This window comes from Fukomys damarensis, unplaced genomic scaffold, assembly GCF_012274545.1.
Source record: "Fukomys damarensis isolate Sample0158 unplaced genomic scaffold, DMR_v1.0_HiC HiC_scaffold_28, whole genome shotgun sequence".
Lineage (NCBI taxonomy): Eukaryota > Metazoa > Chordata > Mammalia > Rodentia > Bathyergidae > Fukomys > Fukomys damarensis.
Genome location: NW_022900940.1, coordinates 39,598,896 through 39,617,882, shown reverse-complemented (window position 1 = coordinate 39,617,882; position 18,987 = coordinate 39,598,896). Strand labels below are relative to the sequence as shown.

Sequence of the window (18,987 nt, the reverse complement as noted above, 5' to 3'; positions counted from 1 at the left end):
AGTCTTGTTCCCCAGAATCAGGCTTCAGGCCCCCCTTGTAACAGTGTTCTTACCCTGTCATAATCAACTGCTGTATCTTATGCAGTGTGCCTAATTATGGAACAGGTATTTTTATTTAAGTCGATTATTTCTAACTTCTAACCTCAGTCTACAGGATCAGTGTGAAATTGTAAGGTTAGACATGATCGTTATATTTTTCGGATATAAGCAGGGTATTGACCCGACTGGTTTGTCTTATTAAAAAATGGCATGGAGAGTCTTGGGGTACCATGCAGAAAGCTCCCCCTCTTTTCCTGAATGAGAGGAAAGTAAATCAGCAGGAGGGAAGGGGGCGGTGCCTTTACATCTCAACCCAGGCGCACAGCACTCCCCAGGGCCCTCCAAGTGTGGGAGCCTGGGGTGGGTGAGAGTCCCGTCCTGCTGAGGTCCTGTCAGTTCCCTGGGCAGAGGGCTTTACCGACTGCACAGGGCTTGAGCCCTCTTCTGCTGGATGTGTGGAGCAGACCGGCTAGCTCGTCTCTATTTTGGGCCCATCGTAGATTGCTGAAGGCTTCCTCTGCCTCCATTCAGAGGAATGGCCAGGATCGGAAATTGCCAGCTGTCAGGAGGCCCCTCCTTTGCCTCCTTCCCTGATGTGCTGAGGCCTGATTCTCCTCACCGGTGAGGGGCCTAGTAGTCTTCCTGAGCTTCAGATAGAAGAAAGCAGTGGTTAGAGCTCAGCTCAGGAGGTTCCCAGTTCCCTCAGGATGAGATGGTGTGGGCAGGTCCCTCAGATTCCTAGTTCCTTTTCTGTCAGCTGGTGAAAGCCAGTTTCATTCACCAAAACTTTTATAGTTGGTGTTAAATTTTGAGAAGCACGGTGGGACTTCTAGTTGATTCAAACCCACGTAATCAAGTGTTGGTAGTGGGAGGTCCCAGAAACGGAAAGTCAGGGGTCGGTGAGGGTGTGTATGTAAGGGGAGGGGGCTGTGTGGCCTCGAAAAAGAACAGACTTTACTTTTTTTTTTTAATTTTTTTTTAATTTTATTGAGTTTATTGGTACATTTTAGGGATACAGTACAGTTACATTCATTGTTGGGATCATGTACCTTTACATGGCAAGTCTTGATTCTCATTTTTTTCCCCTTACCTCTGCCCTCCCTTCACCCCCTCCTCCCCTCCCCATCTACAAACACTTTATTTTCATCTTTTCATTCTCTCACATTTTTTTCTTTTCCCTTTTTGTTCTTCCCCTACGTATCACACCTTCCCTACACCTTTAGCTCCTTTCCTCCCATTTCTAAATGTCAGTAATCTTATTAGAATCTTATGCATTGTTGCAGAATATTCACACCAGGGAAACTATTCGGTATTTACACATGTGGGACTTATTTATTTCACTTAGGAGTATATCTTCAATATGTATCCATTTTCCTATGAATGAATCTATTCTCTCGCTCTTTATGGCTGAGTAATATTCCATTTTATAGAAAAACCACAACTTCTTTATCCAGTTTCCAACGGATGGGCAAATAGGTTGTTTCCAAGATTTAGCTATTACAAACTGTGCCGCTATAAACATGGGTGCACATACTTCTCTGTGATATGATTCTTTTAGTTCTCTTGGAAAGATACCCAACAGAGGGATGGCTGGGTCAAATGGAACCTCCAGTCCAAGCTCTTTGAGGTATCTCCATATTGATTTCCATAGTGGTTGCACCAGTCTGCACTCCCACCAACAATGGAGGAGGGTTCCTTTCTCCCCACAACCCCGCCAACATTTGTTATTGTGTGATTTCTTGATAGCAGCCATTCTTTGTGGGGGAAGGCCCCCAAAGACCCCGGAGGGGATTTCTCCAGCAGACTTTACTTTTTTGAACTCCCCAGGCCTGGGTGTGGAGAGCTGCTACCCTACTACAGTAGTGCCTCAGTTCATGAGTCCAGTTCCCTCCACGATTCTCATCTCAAACCGAACTGGATAAGAATCAAATCCAATTTCCCCATAAGGTCAACATGGAACCTAACCATCAAATTTAATTAGATTCTCAACCAACTTAGTTTGTGACCAGAATTATGGAAAGAATTGAGTTCGTGAACCAAGGTGCCGCTATATTTAAGGACATCTACCTGTAGAGACCATTTTCACAACTCTTAAGCTTCTTACTTCATAAAAAGAGCCCTAAAAAGCCAAGCACAATGCCACTGCATGATATGTGGCACCCAGTAAATCGAGGAGGAGTGGGTGTAATGTGGAATCCTGACACTCTCCAGGTCAGCTCCCCAATTTCCTCAGGGAGCATGCTAAGCTCTTTGTAACATTTTATTTTAGTAGTACATAGACATTATTCTCACCTCCATTTCTACCTAAAGAAACAGATGCACACAAGGCTTAAAGCCTTGCCACAGGGAGAGTTGTGATTTTATCCTCTATAATGCCAATACCAGAGTTACAATAAAAGCAATGACAATAATAATCACGATAGTTGGAATGTTAAAATAAAATATTAGTAATACAGAAAATACAGTACGATTTATTGAACCCCTCACTAGGTGGTTGGTATGGTTCGAAGTAGTTTCCATGCCTTATTCCCATGAAATCCTTATTTTATTCCCATTAAGTGGGTGCCGTTTGTCCCATGTTTATTTATGGATAGTTGCAGCTTTTTCGGCATCAGTCACAGAGTAAAAGATGAATGAAACAGAGCATAACAAGAGAAGAGAGGAAGATCCCCTGTGAGCATGTGACTTGCAGTGTTTGAAATAGAAGTACTTGGGTTTTATTCTTTCCTGAGAGTCAGGCTGAGGACAGAACACACCACTAGATATGACTTACATTGTCCTGAGGAGTCTGTCACTCTTCTGGCTCTCAGGAAAGGTGTACAGATCACCAAAAGTGGCCATGGCCCACAGGAGAGGAGAGCTTGGAGGACGAGTTCGGGTCTCACCTTGCCCTCCTCATTAACACCTTGTAAAGATGAGTCAGGTCTTGGCTCTTGTTTTTTTTGTTTTGTTTTGTTTTGTCTTTTTCTTTCAGAAGATAGAATTCTTTCTTTCTCCCCTAGCTTCATAGATTTTTCCCACAAGCAATCAGACTTCCTGTAATTTTTATTAAGAATTCCAGACACCCCGGCAGTAATTTCCAGACACCGTGGCCTCTGTTACCATAACGAGCCATTTTATAATTGGGTTTGTTTCATTAGCCTGGAGGTTCTCCGCTTGGACGGGAAGTGCTCCTTTCCCTAGGCTGGGGCCTGGGCGGCTCCCGGCCTCCAGGGGAGCACATTCGGGGCCAGGGCTCAGTTTGGCAGCCCCCGCGCCTTGGAAGGCCTTGTGTCTAATCTGTTCTTTATTACACTGCAGGACTGCACATGCGAAGGGACAGGAAGACCGGCTCTATTTTGGATGAAATAAGAGTTAGGGATTTCATCAGCATATTGGTTTGTGACCAAAACCAAATGTTGGCCATTGTGTGTTATCAGCTTTCGATTCTCAGAGATCTTCATCCACACGATCTATTCAGAGGGCTGCACAGTTTCTCTTTGAGACCTCTATGAGGAGGCATCCCCCGCCCCCCACACCCAGTACAGCAGTTAGCTGTCATTTTCTCAGACTTCTCCCAGGAAGGGTTCTAACCTAACAGATTTGAATGTCCAGAAGACTCTTAGTTGCAAGTGGAGAAGGCCTGGCTATGCTTCTTCTGGAGCAGATCAACTTTTTCGTGCTCATTTTTAATATTTACTGTGATTCAAATTTTCTAGAAGAACCAGGTAATAGTTGAGTAAAGTAATAAATGTCTTAAGTACACGCAAGCTTTCCCTGAACCCCTAGCATGTGGTCTTAGGACAGGAGCTGCAGAAGTCAGATGAGTGAGGAGGCGAGCTGACTTTCACAGAAGAGGTGCTGCCTTCCGGGACAAGGCAGAAGGAAGGAGAACACCTAAGGCTGAGAAGCGTCTAGGTCTAGATGCAGTGTTTGTGCGCGTGAAGGTGAGAGCGGAAATGAGAAAACATGCTTCAGGTTTAATGAAACAAGGTGTGGAGGGAGGGAGATCTGCTGCACGGGCCCATGGAGCCTCTCACACATGACAGAGGCTTCCGTGGGCGTGACGCAGAGGTACCACGTGGTCAGTTTCCTTTGATCGACCCTGCGAGGCAGGAAGAGCAGTTAGGACCATAGGGGAAATCTGTTGAACTAAAGTGATGGTCAAATAGGAAGCGGGGTTAAATCTGCAGGGAAAAAAATTCGCAGGATGTAGTGATTCCTCAGATTAAAAGGTTGGGGATAAAAGAAAAAAAGAGGCTGAGGTCCCGGGGGGTGGCCAGCAGCCACCGGGACACTTGTATGCCACAGAGGAGAGAGAGCAAAGCAGGAGCCATGTGGGTTAACAGCACATAGGTGTTGTGGAGAGTGAGGGCAGGGCAGAGTGTGAGGGAGAAGGAGGACTTGGAATATGGGCAAAGAGGATTCTTAGGAGGAGGCAGTGGGGACTCGGCACAGGAAGAGAAAGCAGAGGGCTCCGAAAACAAGAAGATTCGGGGAGAGTCCTTCGTGGTTAGAGAAGTAGGGGGCCCCCGGCAACTATGCAGAAAGAAATCATGGTGGCATCTTGAGAGATGGCGGGAGGGTAAAGGCAGAGTCCAAAGGTTGAAGCAAAAGTGCCAATGGGGAAACAGGGAAGGCAAGTGCAGCCTAAAGAGGGTGTTAGGGCAGAAGTTTTGCTCTCCTGCCCTCCAGAGGAGGAGTCAGAAAGCCGAGCTGAGCTTGGGAGATTCTGTACTAAATTTGGAATCTTTTCCTGTCTCTTCCTTTTCTCCCTTCCTTTCCTCACTTCACTACCCTCCATCACAGCCACCTAGCCCTATATTTTTGGCCACGTGGCATAACCTTTATCCTCATCGAACTTACATTCTGGTGGGAAGGAAGAGACATTAAATAATGGGAAGCCTTGACTGATACCTTGATTATTTCTAATCGACCTAACAAATAACTGATGTTTCCATTTTCATAAATGCTAGATAAAAAAAATACAGGGCGTTCAGAGGAGTCCTATGTTCTTTCAAGACCAACTAAACAAGAAGAACCAGTCAATGTACATGAGAATGTGATTCATACATTGGCTGACTATAAAAACTGTCCGGCCTGATGTTCATTTTGCATTTCCAATCAAATACCATTTTTTGCCTTTAATGGGAAACGTCAAACTCTCAGAGTCCTTTTTGACCCCTCCAGCCCATGTCGAGCTGGGATGTAATAATGGTAATGAATGCAGTGTTGGCTGTGCCTGACATTTTCCCAAGAGACAAGATGAAAGAGATGGTGCACATCTCAAAGGATAGGAAGTCTCTGGTTTATCTTTCACAACATAATGAAATATATTTTTATCATTAGACTTAAGGAGAATCTTATCAAGACTTGCTATGCAAGGTAACTCTGGGAGGAAATGTCGGTTGCCCTTGACGATGACATGCGTATTTGCTTTATGTAATGCAAGAGAAACTTTTAATTGCTGGGGTTAAATTCTCTGAAGTCAATTTCACATCACCTTGACATTAAGCTAACAAGCAGACAGGGTCACTCGTGGTTTGTAAACTCTGTTGTCTGGATCATTTAATAGTATCATAGTCAAGAATGTGAGTGGCAGGGAATTTAAAGAAAAATAACAATGAGAGCTCAGAACTGTGAAATAACTTCTCAGGAAAAAAAAAAGATTTTTTTTTTTTTTTTTTTACTCCTTCCTTTTCATGGCTCTAGCAAAAGTGGCTTGCATTTTCTTTTTCTCTTTTGAGAGAGATCAGTATGGGCTTTATGCCAAAGGATATTTTAATACATGAATGATTTGTAGGTAAATTTATTGTAGCCAATGGGTGCAGTCAACTGTGTAATAGAAATACTGTCAAAAAGCCAAGATTGTTATTTAAATAAGTATAGTGTTAAATTTGATTACATACTTTTTAAAGCTAATAAAACATTTCATTGCTCACAAACTGTTTCTCATAGTCCCATTTAGTCAGAAAACATAAATTAAGTGAGGCTCTGAATAGAAAATTACCCCGACTCTGTTCGACGGGTGCAGACATGGAAAAGGTTGGCAGCCACACAGTTTAAAGACAAAAGGACATAAAGGGGTTGACAGGCCCCCATATAGACTGGCGGAGATACTTTCATCCTTGGAGAAGTACGGAAAATGGCAGCCCAGGAGAGAGCATGAGACGGCTCCCATGGGTCTGCGATTTGGGGAAGCCCCCAAGTGAGGCAGTGCGAAACTGTTCTTAATACGGGTAGAGAGGAGAGGCTTGATTTTAAAAGTTCTGTTCACTGGACAAAGGACCTTTCCAGGAACATTAGCCAGTTGTTTTTATAAAGTAATTGTTTTTGTTTTAAATAAAGCCGAATCAAGCCCTTGGATGCTAATGCAGGGCTGTGACATTTTAAATTGTACTATTTGCTGAGCTTATCCTGTGACAGGTCTTCATTTCCACCAAATGTCAAGGATCAGTGCCTTGCATTCATTTTAATGAAATACTGTGCTGATAAGGGTTATGAATGCCAAGTTTAAGCTGTAAATTACTAAATGCCGGGCTGCTTTATGCTTTGTGAATTCACCAGGGAGCAGGCTAATGAAGGTTTCTCTCTCGCTTCCTTTTGCAGTTAGGGATTCACGGTTATGCCTTTGCAATCACAAATAATGGATATATCCTGACGCATCCAGAACTCAGGCCGCTGGTAAGAAAAACATTCTTTTCCACTTCTCCTTTTATGATTTTGAGAGATTTTCTTCAGTTCTGCAATAATGACACATTACAGCAATTTTCACTTTAAAGCTGCTGAATTTATAATATTGTAATGTTGTTTTAGCAGCTTATACATTGATGCACAATATATCAATAATGCGGGATAAGTATATTTTCTATCATGCTTTTATATATAAAGATGTCTATCTCCAGGTGCATTTATTTACTTATTTAAATAAACATTTGCAAATGTATGGAAACTGTAAAATTTAACTCTGAGCAGCTTGCAATCCACGATGATGGGTACTTTTGTATAATAAATTAACTCGCACTCCAGCCCTAAATCACTTTTGCTAGTCGCACTTCTAGGCAACAAATTAGACCACAAGACCCCTGAAGTTTCATCACAATGGGATTTGCACCCACATTATATTGCTGAAGGCGACTGCCTCATTCACAGAAATTTTCCAGTTCCTTCTTCACCAAATGGAAACAGTTGAGATCGTCTCCATTTCCTGCCCAAGTTGTTGTTTGGTGGCCTGATGTGTGGTCCACTTCCTTTCACTCCGCGTCTTTTTAAATTTCTCCGAGAGTGGAACTAGGCAAATCCAGGAGGGCCTCGGTCTCCTCAACCCTGATCTCTGGTGGTAAATGCCACCGGAAGCCCCGTCATGCAGGCAGTGGGGACTCTGAGGTGGCAGCCAAGAATATCAGGAAGGGGCCCCCATCCTCGGCAGTGTCTTCTGTGGGCTCTGGGGGCCCAGTGAGTGTATAGCTGCTTGCTCTCCCTGGGCCAGTTGCACTGTATGGCAAACAGGACATCCCTTTAGATGCGTGCATGTTTGTTTAATTTTAAAGAAGGTACAAAAGTATACAGAGTAATATAGTGAACACTGCTTTTTAAAGTATAGGTCATGTTCTCTAGCAGTGTGCAGACGCACAAACACACATGTGTGCATGCACATTAATGCATATGTACTGTCTTCCTCACACATCTTTTTCATTTTCATCAGAATCAGAAAATAGCAGCAGGGCCTGCTAAGCAAGCGTGTGTTGGCCAAGTGTGGTGGGGACCCGTTGGCTTCTCGCTTGCATCATTGTTTAGGAACAGCTTGTGTAGGAGCTCCATCATCATCCAGAGCTGCTCTAATCGCCCTGGTATTAATGGAGTCATGACCACATCATGTGGCTCCCATATGCATACTTTCCGGTGGGACTTATGGTAATATTTGATTGCAGCCATCTTTATCTGAAAAGGACTGAGTTAACCAGTTAGCTAATTCCAAATGTTAGTCAAAGTTATTAAAAAATCTGATTGGAAAAAAACCACCAACTTTATAAGAGTACTTAAGTCTACAGATGTCTCAGTCTAGAAAGCTTAGTACAGTATGCACCTCTAGACTGCCCAGCTGGGCTCTGTGCTGAGGATGGTAGGAGTTACATGGTTGGTAAAGCTGAGTATGGCACCCCAGTCCTTATTCCAAACTGGAACAGAACACAGTCAATGAAACAATAGAGTCTAAAGCTTTGGCCATGGATTGACTTCTTAAATATTGGCTTTTAAAGGAATGAAAGAGAGCCAGAAGTCACCAAGGCAGCTTCTGTCTTGCTGCAGCAATAGAAATGACCATCTGCCCTCTATACAATTCTATTCCCAGTGTCCTCCTGGGCTCATGTCCTCTGGGTCTGCAGCATGTCCTCTTTGTACCTAGTCCAACTGATGAACTTTCCAGAATTGTGGCCACTCTGTGAGGACAGCTGAGAAACTCCTAGAAAAAGCAGGTCAACCCATCTGATGGTGCTCATCTCCTGATAGGATAAGGACTCTCGAATCCAAGTTGCCTCTGCTCCGCTCACTGTTCAAACACTCAACTGAGTGGTTTCCCCAAAAGCCAGGGTCAAGGGTCTTGGGTGGCCCAAGAAAGTGTCATCCGACCTGTGAGAAACCAGTGATAAGAACACAATACAGTTGGTACATGGTAAGAGCATTCGTAACAGCCTGGCCAGTGGCCATCTGTCTCATCGTCTGCTTCTACATCTGAAGCCATCAGATGTTTAGGACAGGTTTTGAGTGACACTGGCCATTAAGAATGACACGAATTACCTCTCATCTTGAGTATAGCGAATAGGTACATGTTCACTCTGCCTTGAGTTTTGCATCTCCCTTCTCAACAAACAACCATAGCCGAATCGAACTCAGCTTTAAGCATCCTATAGGTTAACTCCTAGTCATGCCCTACCCCAGGTCTGTGATTTGGGTCAAGTGACGCAGCTTCTCTGAGCAGCATTTTTCTCCGGTAACCCTGCCATCACCGTAGTGTAAACATCAAGGCTTGGTTAGAGTAAATAGGATAATGCAAGCTAAGCACCTGGATAGCAAATCAGGCGCCAGAACACCTCCGGGGCAGTGGTGACTATCCCAGCATCCTGTGTGTGTATCTTGCTTCTGATTACCTGTGCTCAGCTGCTGTGGAGGGCTTGGTGGCGACAGAAGCTTGCAGTGGTCTAAAGGACACATTTTGGTGATTGAGTTGCTTCAGCTTCGTAAGATAAACATTCGCAAGGTCTGCGTAGGTGTACGTGTGCGCATGCTCTTGGGGTTCTTTGTTCGTTTGCTTAGGATCCACAGCAGTCTTGGCCTCCACTGGCCCAGAAGACAGGCAGACAACAGTGGTCCTCAGAGGTTTTACATGAGCCCTGACACGTGAGGAGAGCGAAGGTGTTTGCTTATTTGTTTTAAAGCAGCAATAAAAATAATACTAGAAGCCATAGAAGCTGAAGAGCAATAAAGTCAGCCTCCAGAGATACTCCAGGCTCTATCTGGCAAATGCCTCGTCCATCTCTGTTTTGTTCATTTGTTCCTGCATTTTTTCTCCCCATCACTTCCGGTCTGCTCAGCACCCAGCAGGGACACAGAAGATGAGTGCATGAAGGGATCCTTCGGATTCACTGTTTCCATTGGCATTTACCTTGCATTCCTCTGAGATATGTGACTTTGTGTTTCTGCTAGTGATGCAGGGTCTGCACCGGGTGTACACCCACCCCAGCCAGACGCTGGAGCGTGGCTGCTACCGGCTTCTTCCCAGACCGGCTCAGGCAGGAATCGGCTCAGGCGGAATCCCTTCCCTGCCCCACTTGCCTCCGCTGAGCCCAGCCATATGGCGGGATCCATATTACAAGTGGACGTTCCCCTTGCTCCTGGCAAGGATGGTGGTTGTGAGCAGTGTGGGGAGGCTAGAGCAGGCTCACTTACAAAACTCCTGCCCGTCCATCTCCCTCTGCCACTGAGGTTGTGTCTTCCCGGCAGCTGGAGGAAAAAAGCGGGTTTCTCTTAAGCACAATACCAATATTTTTCTAATTTGTTCAGTGAAATCTTTCCCCCAAACTTAATGTTTGGCTTGGTTTTATCCACTACTTTCTTCCATCTTGTATGAGTTGGGTGTGAATAATGAAGTGTCTCCAAAAACAGCTTGGACGTAGAAGACGTACTCAGGAGACTCGCTTGGGTTTAACTGCCAGCGCTGCTGGACTCCTACTTTCCTGTGATAACTGGGCTCTCCTCTATCCTGCTCTGAGTATTTTTCAGCCACTCCGCTTCCCATCAGCTTGTGACTTCTGATTGATTCTCTGGTGCTGACTGAACAAGCCCTCGCCGGGCTCCTGGTGTCCCCACTCCTGCCGTGGACTGTACACTGAGGCTGCTGGCCACCTTCCAGTGGCCTTGGGGCCCTCCCAGATGGGGCCCACACCTCTTCTCTGGGTGGGGAATGGAACTATGGCCTACATGGGATTAAAGTCAGGCCTTGAGAAGTGCTTCTTGGGTAGTTAATATTCACTCGAGCATGTTCTCTTGGCCTTTGCCATTCTCTAGCAGTCGGGCTAAACACATTTCATGGTATAGTTACTGTCCGCATTTCCTCTTCTTGCTCTTTATCTTTCCTTTGCCTTTGAGCACTTTGTGGATCTTTCAGAGCACAGAGCCTTGAACGACTCTCTTCTGCTGAGGGCATGGAGAGAGGAAGGACTAACAAGATTCCACAGTTAGCATGACCTATAGCTTTGTTGGGGTTTTGATGATCTTTCTGTCCTTCTTCACTTTTAAAAGAAAAGTACGTTTAGGTCGATTTCCTTCCCTGGAGGAGGTCTGGAATGTGAACGGACCTGGTCAAACCTCCAAGAGCACACAATGCAGGTTCTCTTCCAGCAGCCGTAGCCGTGGCAAAGTTCCATGAGGAGCCTTTGGTGGGCAAAACTTAGGACTCGTTTCCACAAAGCCCATATAGAAAACTGCCCAGAGCTGTCTGTTCTGTGACTGTATGCCCAGGAGCCAGGGAAAAATGCTGGAGGAATTCTACTCTGGGTGAAAATGTGCTAGTCACATGCCCTACTGTATAATGAGATGGGATGTGGGATGGATAGAGAGGAATTTACACCTACTTCTTCGGCATTCTGTGGATGCTCATTTATGTTCGGGGCCTGACGAGATTATTCTGCAGTGTGCAAGACAGGATCCAACAGCCTGGACAAGATCTAAGGACACACCGGGAAAATGCTAGGAGAGATAACACCTTTTGTTTCTTTGTTACTGTTGCGGTTGGTCTTAGTATGTTTTCCCAACATTTACTGCTTCCTTTTTCTGGGACAGGCACTGCTTTAAATGTTGTCCATGCATTAATGCTTTCAATCATTAGCTATTAGCTAACGGGCTAGGAACCCTAAGACATGTGTGCCCTGGCACAACCCAGAGGCTCAGAGAAGGACAGAGGGAGGGCCGGCCAGCCTCGAGGCAGCCCTGGTATTTCTGAGCACCAGGCTGAGGAGCTGGATTCTGTGAGGAAGATAAGTACATTCCGGATGGGAAGCTGTGAGACCAGATGATAAGGTGGCTTCCCCAAAGCACACAGCTAGAAAGTGCCAGATCCAGGAGCCCTGGTTGAGATGCAGATCTGTTGGGATGTTCTGTGTTCCATCTGCCTTGCTGGCTCTTCAGGAAATGGGAGGCTGTGTGGTTGGAGGGTGGGAGTGACCGGGATGCCTGGTCTCTGCAGCCGCATAGATGGATGTGAGGCAGTCACGGGGTGGTTATAGTTAGAATCTGTCTAGACTTAGCGCCGTCTAAGAGGAACACCGTGTGAGCCTCAAACATGAGCCGCCCCTGTAATTTAAAATTTCCTGGTAGCCACATCTGAAAGAGTAAAAAAAAGAAACAGGTGAAATTAGTTTTAAGAATATATTTTATTTAACCCAAATATTTCTAAAATGTTGGTGCTTTCGCGTGTAACCAATATATAGCTTCTTAATATCATATTTTACATTCCTTTCACATCAGTCTTTGAAATCTTGGCACGTGTCCTGTGCTTACAGCAGACCTCAACTCAAATGAGAGTTCAGGTCTCCAGTGCCAAGTGTGCTGTGGCCCCCGTAATGGACAACACAGAAGTAGAATATGCCCGGACATGTTGAATCTTCACAGATATAACGGAGCATGGGTCTTCCTCTCCTTAAAGTGAATTAGAACACACCCTACTGCCAACACTGCCGCCTGTCACTTGTGCTATTCCGGAAGTCTGTGCTGACAGTCCGTGGTCGGGCAGCCGCCTCCAGGGTGGCCACCGCCCCTCCCCAGCTGTGGCCTCTCTGGCCTCCAGGGTGGATGTGGGAGGCTGGCTCGAGAGCCAGGGCAGATGGTCTCCCTTGTCTGGCCGGGAAGCTCTGACTGTTTCAGCCCTGTGAAGTTGCTCCCAAGCCATGTGGGCTTCCTAAACCAGACTCCCACAGAGGCTGGCGGGGAAGGCGTTAGCCACACTGGGTGACCCTGAGCTTTCAGGTTGTCCAAATCAAAATACCCAGCCGTCTCAACCACTTCTGCTGTTCTGGAAAACACAAGCCAGCTCTCTAAGGAGGCCAACTTCTGAGGATAAGGGTGTCATCTTCCTAGCCTGTGAGAAGAGCCCCACACTTCTGGAATACGGTCCTGCTGGTCCAGCCACCCCTTGGGCTCTCTGCAGCCTGATTTCTAGTCAGCCCCACCAGCCCTATCTGTACCACACCCACACTGCTTTGTACACTGATTCTGCTTTTCAGTCCTTGTGGATGCCCTGGCAGTTCCTCCTTCTGTATCCTGTTTGCTGTTGCACATTGGTTATACGTGGGCCCCTGGAGATTATTGAGTACAGGGCTATCATTTAGACCTGTAGACAAGTGTGAACCTTCTACTCTGTCCTCATAGGGAGCTATGTGGCCATTCCCGTGGGTACTTGTAAATATGTGCTAAATCCTGACTAGAGAATGTGCATCAAACCCTAGGAGTTTAAAAGGTAGGAGCACTGTTAAAATTCTTAACTGAGTTCAGCAGCCTTAGGTGAAGCGGTGGACCATGCGAACAGATTCTGAACAATTCCAGGAAATTTAGATGTGAGGTTTAAGCGGAGTCGTTATATAATTATGCATATCCTCAGTCACAGCCCTCTGTCTCTTTCTCAGAGACCCCAGCTCCTTCCTGCTCTGGATGTAGGTGCTTGCTCCCCTCCACCTGAAATCATGCCCGTCTGGCTTGTCTCATCCTCCGTCTCTTAACTCAGGCGTCATCTCAGAGAAGCCATGCTTTCCCTTCTCGCTCTCCAGCATGTCCCCCGCGTTAGTTTCTTTGGGTCACTGACAGCTCTGGGGTGGTGTCCCTGTATTTAACGCTGCCCCTGTTCTCCCATGTAGGACTTCACTGCTATACAAAGGGAACAGCCAGTAAATAATGGAAGAGTGACTTTGAAGGTGTCAGGTGATGCTGATCATTAGAGTCCGGGCACCATGGGGAGTCCGGTGCCACACATTCTTCCGCCATTGGTTGAGAGTTCTTTCCATGCCTGGTATGGATGTGGCTCACCAGGCCCTGCTTTTTACCCAGCTCTACCCTCCTGCTTGATGCAGGCATTCATCAGCTGTTCCTGTGTGAATCCCGTGCTAGTTGGTGAGACATAGAGGCAGGTGGAAGGATGTCTCTGCTTAGGAGAAACTCTTAGTGAGTCCCCAAGAGGGGCGGAGAAGAGCAATGGCCTCCCATGGGGGGACTGGCTGCTGTTCTTAGGGATGGGTGCCCTGGAATGCAGGAGGGCTTCCTGGAGGAGGCGGAGGGGTTCACTCTGAGTACATTTCTTTCTGTGCGGCAGGGACCGTACCCTCCCCCCAGGATGCTGACTTCAGGTGGGAGAGGCCTGACTCCTCTCTTATCTCAGGACTGCGTATCTTACGGGCCTCAGCCTATGAGGGACTGTCACATGGGGCCGCATCACCCGGGAGCCTCCCTGCTGTGGTACCCTAGTCCCTTGCCTCCTTGCCCTCCGTGGTCGGGTGCTGATGAACTAGAGGCGACTGCCCAGTAGGTGGCGCGCCGACACCGCTGTGTGCAGTTCTGCGCTGATGGCGTCTGCCTGCCAGTGACTGCATGGCCTCAAAACAGAGCCCTGGCAACCCTGCTTAGGCCTGGTCCTAATCCGTTCCGTGGAGTTCAAAAGAAATAATTAAATGATGCTTAGGAAGAACTGTATTCATGCTCAGAACAGTGCATCCTCCGAGAACGAACAAACAGACGACTGCACCCACCTCTGAGCTGGCCTTTTCTGAAATACGTCATTTGGCAAAAGAGATGCCAGACGTGGTCATGCTTCCCTCTCACTGAAATTGTTAAAGGCTCGGTGAGAACTGCCTCTCTGGTCAGTTGGGATCTCTCTCTCTCTCTCTCTCTCTCTCTCTCTCTCTCCCCCCTCTGTCTCTCTTATTCGGGATTGTACTGAAGGCTCTTGTACTGAGTTGCGTCTCTAGCCCTTGTTTTTGAGACAGACTCAGTAAGTTGCTAGGTAGCCCAGGCTGGACTTGAATTTGTGGTCCTCTTGCCTCTACTGCCCAGTGTGCTGGGATTATAGGTGCGCACCGCCATGCCCCCCTCCAGTGTAGACTCCTGAGTGGAAGGGAGTTGTAGCTCTAGGGGAAGGCTATCGGGGGGCTGTGGGGGCCACTTCACAGGTGTATTTGGAGTAAGCGCAGTGAGCCTTAATAGTACCCCGGGGCTGGGCATGCAGCACGCAGGGGAGAATTAGTGCAGATGTATCTGCTACCTGGGTTGGCTGAGCACTCACCCAGAGGGGTCGTGTGTGTAAGCAATACTATTCATTTAAAATTAAATTAAGTAAATATAAGAAAGGAGAAAAGACTGCTCCCTGATGCTTCACCTAAGGATGCCCTGTGGACAATAAAAATTGAAATAAATTAAAAAGTAAAGATATGAAGGAAGAAAAAGAATGGTCCCTGATGCCTCAGCCAAAGAATGTTGTCGGTCACAAAGTAAGTTGGGTCAGTCTTTATATATACACACCAAAAAAAACCATCAACAGTGCAGTTTTTCATAAAACTGAATGTATTCAATTGTAGAAGCCACCAGAGTTCTGAAGCGATGCTTTCAGGTTCTCTGACCCATGTTCCCTTGTGCTGGTGAGCCTCCCATGACCTCCACAGATTCTGACCCTTGTCCCTGGGCTGCAGCCAGTGCAGAGCACTGAGGTGACTCCTCTCTGTCAGCTGCGGTGAGGTTTGTGGGAGCTTCTGCAAGAATGGAAGGCAGGGTAGGAGTGTGTGTTCTTCCTCCCCCGTGTCATCCAGGGCTGGCTGCACCTGATTTGAAGCCACACAAGCCTGCCTCTCTCTGTGGCCTTTCTCTGGCTCCTGCAGCTGCTTCTCCCACTGTACTTCCCTGCAGAGTGAGAGAAAAGGTCCCTGCTGTTTCTAGCTTCCGAGAGCTGCACCATTTCTTTAATTTCCTGCACCCTACCCACTCTTACAATAGCTTCTTTATTAAACCTCCCTCATTGAGCTATCTAGATTACGGTGCCATGTGCCTCCTGCTGAGGCCATGGCTGATAGAAAAGGTAAGAGTAGATGGAAAGCTTATTTCTCTTAGTCGTTACTCTGCCAAGAAAGAGAGAGAGAGAAGGATGGATGCAAAGGAAAAGAAAGAGAAATCGAGGAAAGAGATATATTTTCACTAGTCCCTTCATTTACTATTAATTCAGTTACTTATGTATCTCCCATTACAGTGAAAGTGGAGAATTTCCATATAACTTTCCAGTACATCCCTCTTTCATCCAGGTGATTAAGAATTGATATCTGTTGCTTACAACCAACACAGCCTGACTGATGGTGTCATAACATTCGAAGGTCTGGGCACTAGTGCTGGCCGTGGCTCTGACCCCTACTCTTGGGCAGCTCAATATGCGTCCCATCCCACCGTGCTCCTTGCACAGGCTTGAGCTTGTGAGCCTGCTACACTGCAGAACTGTCTGCACTACGCTGTGAGCTGCAGGCTGTAATCAGACCATATATTTTTCACTCTTGTGTATCCAGGACCTAGCGGGGTACTCGTCAGGCCCAGGAGGTAGAATGATGAGTGAAGGGAAAGGCAGAGCTGAGCACAGGCTGAAGCAGCGTTTTGTCATGCTCCACAGACGAAAGTACTGACAAGAAGTTGAATTTATACAATCGCTCGGTGTCTAGCTTCGGACTGAGGGCTGGGGAGGACAGCAGCAAGCTGTTTGCAGCCTGTCAGTTTGAAGCCACCGTTTGTGATCCAGCCCAGCACACCTGGGAGCGGCAGAAGGTCTTGGATACCTAAGAAGGAATTTGCTCTTCTGTGCTGGCTGGAATTCTGCCTCCCTTCTTTCCATCCTCTCGCTTTCCTCATGTGACACATGCTTACTGGATTCCTATGTTCTGGCAGGGAGGCCCTCAGGTGCCAGGGAACCGGTGATGAAACCAGATAAATAAAATTCCCCCTGTATTTGGTGTTTGCAGTCTCATGGGGGAAGGTATACGTTTTGAAATTTCATAAATAACTGGATAAATAAAAAGCATTACACATTTTGGATAAACTCCCTAAGACCCTAACGTTAGGAGAAAACAAAAGCTAGGGAGAAGCACACCATGATGTGGATGTTCAGGGAGAGCATTTTAAGCAGAGCCCTGAGAGTGTGGAAGAAATCTGGGCAGGGGTTACAGAGTCTGGTTCAGGCCAAGGAAACCGAATGTGCAAAGACCCTGGGGCATGGAGATGTTCAGTATGCTGTTCTCTGGAACCTGCCCATGGCTTTAGGACAGACTTTCAGAGGAGTTTGTCTAACACATTTCTATTTGGTAGTGCACTCAGTGAACCCAGCACTGCTGATTCCCTGCTCACCTCCGCGTAGCCCTCACTCTTCCGACATGTGCCGCTGAGTTCACAGCTGCTGGGGGCCACTCCCCCCAGGCATGTGGCAGGCCAAATGCACCAAGGCACTGCTGTCCCTCACCCAAATACTGATGAGCACTGTCACTGGCCGGGTGGGCTGTCTCAGGTATGTGTTCCCAGGCTGCCCCTGGGCTGCAGCTCCACTGCCCACAGTGGTAACCTAGTGCCGAGTCACCATGTTCACTGCCTTCGCACCTCTGAATCCTGTTGCCACATCCCTGCAGGCGCCTCCCAGGAACCCCTCTTACTTAGAAACCTTGCACTGGAATCTGTGCGAAGATTGACTTGCTCTAGGGTCGAACTCCAAGTATAGTTTTGAGTGCGCCCGCCTGGACGCTCCTATGAGCACGATGACATCAGACACACTTTCCATTCGATTTCAGGCCCCTGTGCGTGCGTTTCCTTCTGCTTCAGGAGTCCCTTTGGTATTTGAGGGGCACTGGCTTCATGCTGCTAAATAATCGAGAGCAGGCATTGGAAGGTTTGTTTGGAGAGGGTTCTCTGCTCCTTTATTCTTCTTCAGTGAAAAGGCTTGATGAGGAAAAAGCTGTGCTTTTCACTGGACACACTCTGACCTTTGTTTTACTAGATTAATTTCATATCGAGAGTGTCCCATCTTGGATGATGAATTAGCAATAAAAAGCTCATCAAAATGTAATTACAGGCAATGTGTTGAATAATGATCTCTTAAAAATTCCTATAGATTTGTCTGCACCTCCTCCTCCCCCTGGGGGAAATGAGCCTCAGCTGCTAGCTACCAGCCCCAGCTCCGGAATGCAAACCCCAGCACGCTGTGAGGCTGAGATGTGAGAGCTGGCTTCTATCATTGCCCGGTGTCATCTCATTGATCAATTGCTTTGCTCCATGCAATGCACATCTTTATACAATTTAAAGGACCATTTCGTTGGGGGTAGGAACATGCAGGAAGTAGAAGCCCAAAGCAGAATGAAGCCCTCGATCCTCCATCTGCAGCAGCCAGTTGGGGGAGAGAGTTATTAATTAAAATGTTAACTGCTGGGACAATAGCAGGCAGGCCAACACTGAGAAAGCCTAAGCAGCAAGCATTGGGGCTTTCATGACTGCAAATTCCTGAAACATTTGCTTTTCCTTGAAACCCGAAACGGAACCATCTGCCTCTGAGAGGAGATGACGGAGCTTCTCAAGTGATGCTACGCTTTCTTTCCCAAAGGAGCCCACCTAGTCTCCATCCTGGGAGGTGGCTGCGGCCTGGAAATAACCTGGCTTTTCCCTCCCTCGCTAGAAGAGCCCCTGCAACACCCTACAGCTGGGTCCCACCGCACACTATTCAGATGCCCTGGGCTGCGAGAACCGCCCCCCCTCATTTGAATAACTGAAGAATTCAGTTGTTTGAATGCCAATGATTATTCCTCGGAGTTTACATTTTAGAAAGACCTTGCATCTGAATCCCCATGAGAGCATTAAATTGCTATCTAATTAGCAGTCCCAAATTATATATATTTAAAAGATAATGAAGGGTTTGAAGGCTGTTGGAATAACTGGTTATACATTTAAATGAATCACTAGAAATTTGTTAGTAATGTGTGGAGTTTTCTTTTATTTCTTGTTCCCCTCTTTGAAGTTCAGTAGACCCAGCCTCACAGGGTTAAGTCTGGTAGCGGTAAGATAAAGGCAGATGTTTTTAATTATTCCAGCTCCAACTCCCAAATAATTATAAGCAGCTGTCATTTTTACATAATCCTAAATGATAAAGACCCAAAGAATGCAAATAAAAATGTTGAGACCCGGGGCTTTTGGGCGGAATGATTTCATCCCTGCTGTACCGAAGAGCTGACCACTGAACTTCCCGGAGAGGTTTATTCTCTCTGCTGGGCTTTCACAGTCATGTGATATGCAAATATATTTCCAAACACATCTTCCAGGTAGCATGTCCACATTTCCTGTGGGAATTTACTGGGCAGAAGGGAACAGCAAGACAGATTATTGAGGCAAGAAAGAGACTTGGCCACTTCAGGCAGGGCTTTTGCT

At 46.7% G+C, this 18,987-nt stretch overlaps 1 protein-coding gene across 1 annotated transcript in view; it reads left to right on the top strand.

Annotated features, from left to right (window-relative positions):
- Positions 1-18,987, top strand: part of Cacna2d3 (calcium voltage-gated channel auxiliary subunit alpha2delta 3) — a 650,190-nt gene that overhangs the window by 445,058 nt on the left and 186,145 nt on the right. Inside the window, exon 16 of the mRNA XM_010643030.2 lies at positions 6,628-6,702. Coding sequence (XP_010641332.1) covers positions 6,628-6,702 — 75 coding nt within the window. The remainder of the gene's footprint in view (positions 1-6,627; positions 6,703-18,987) is intronic.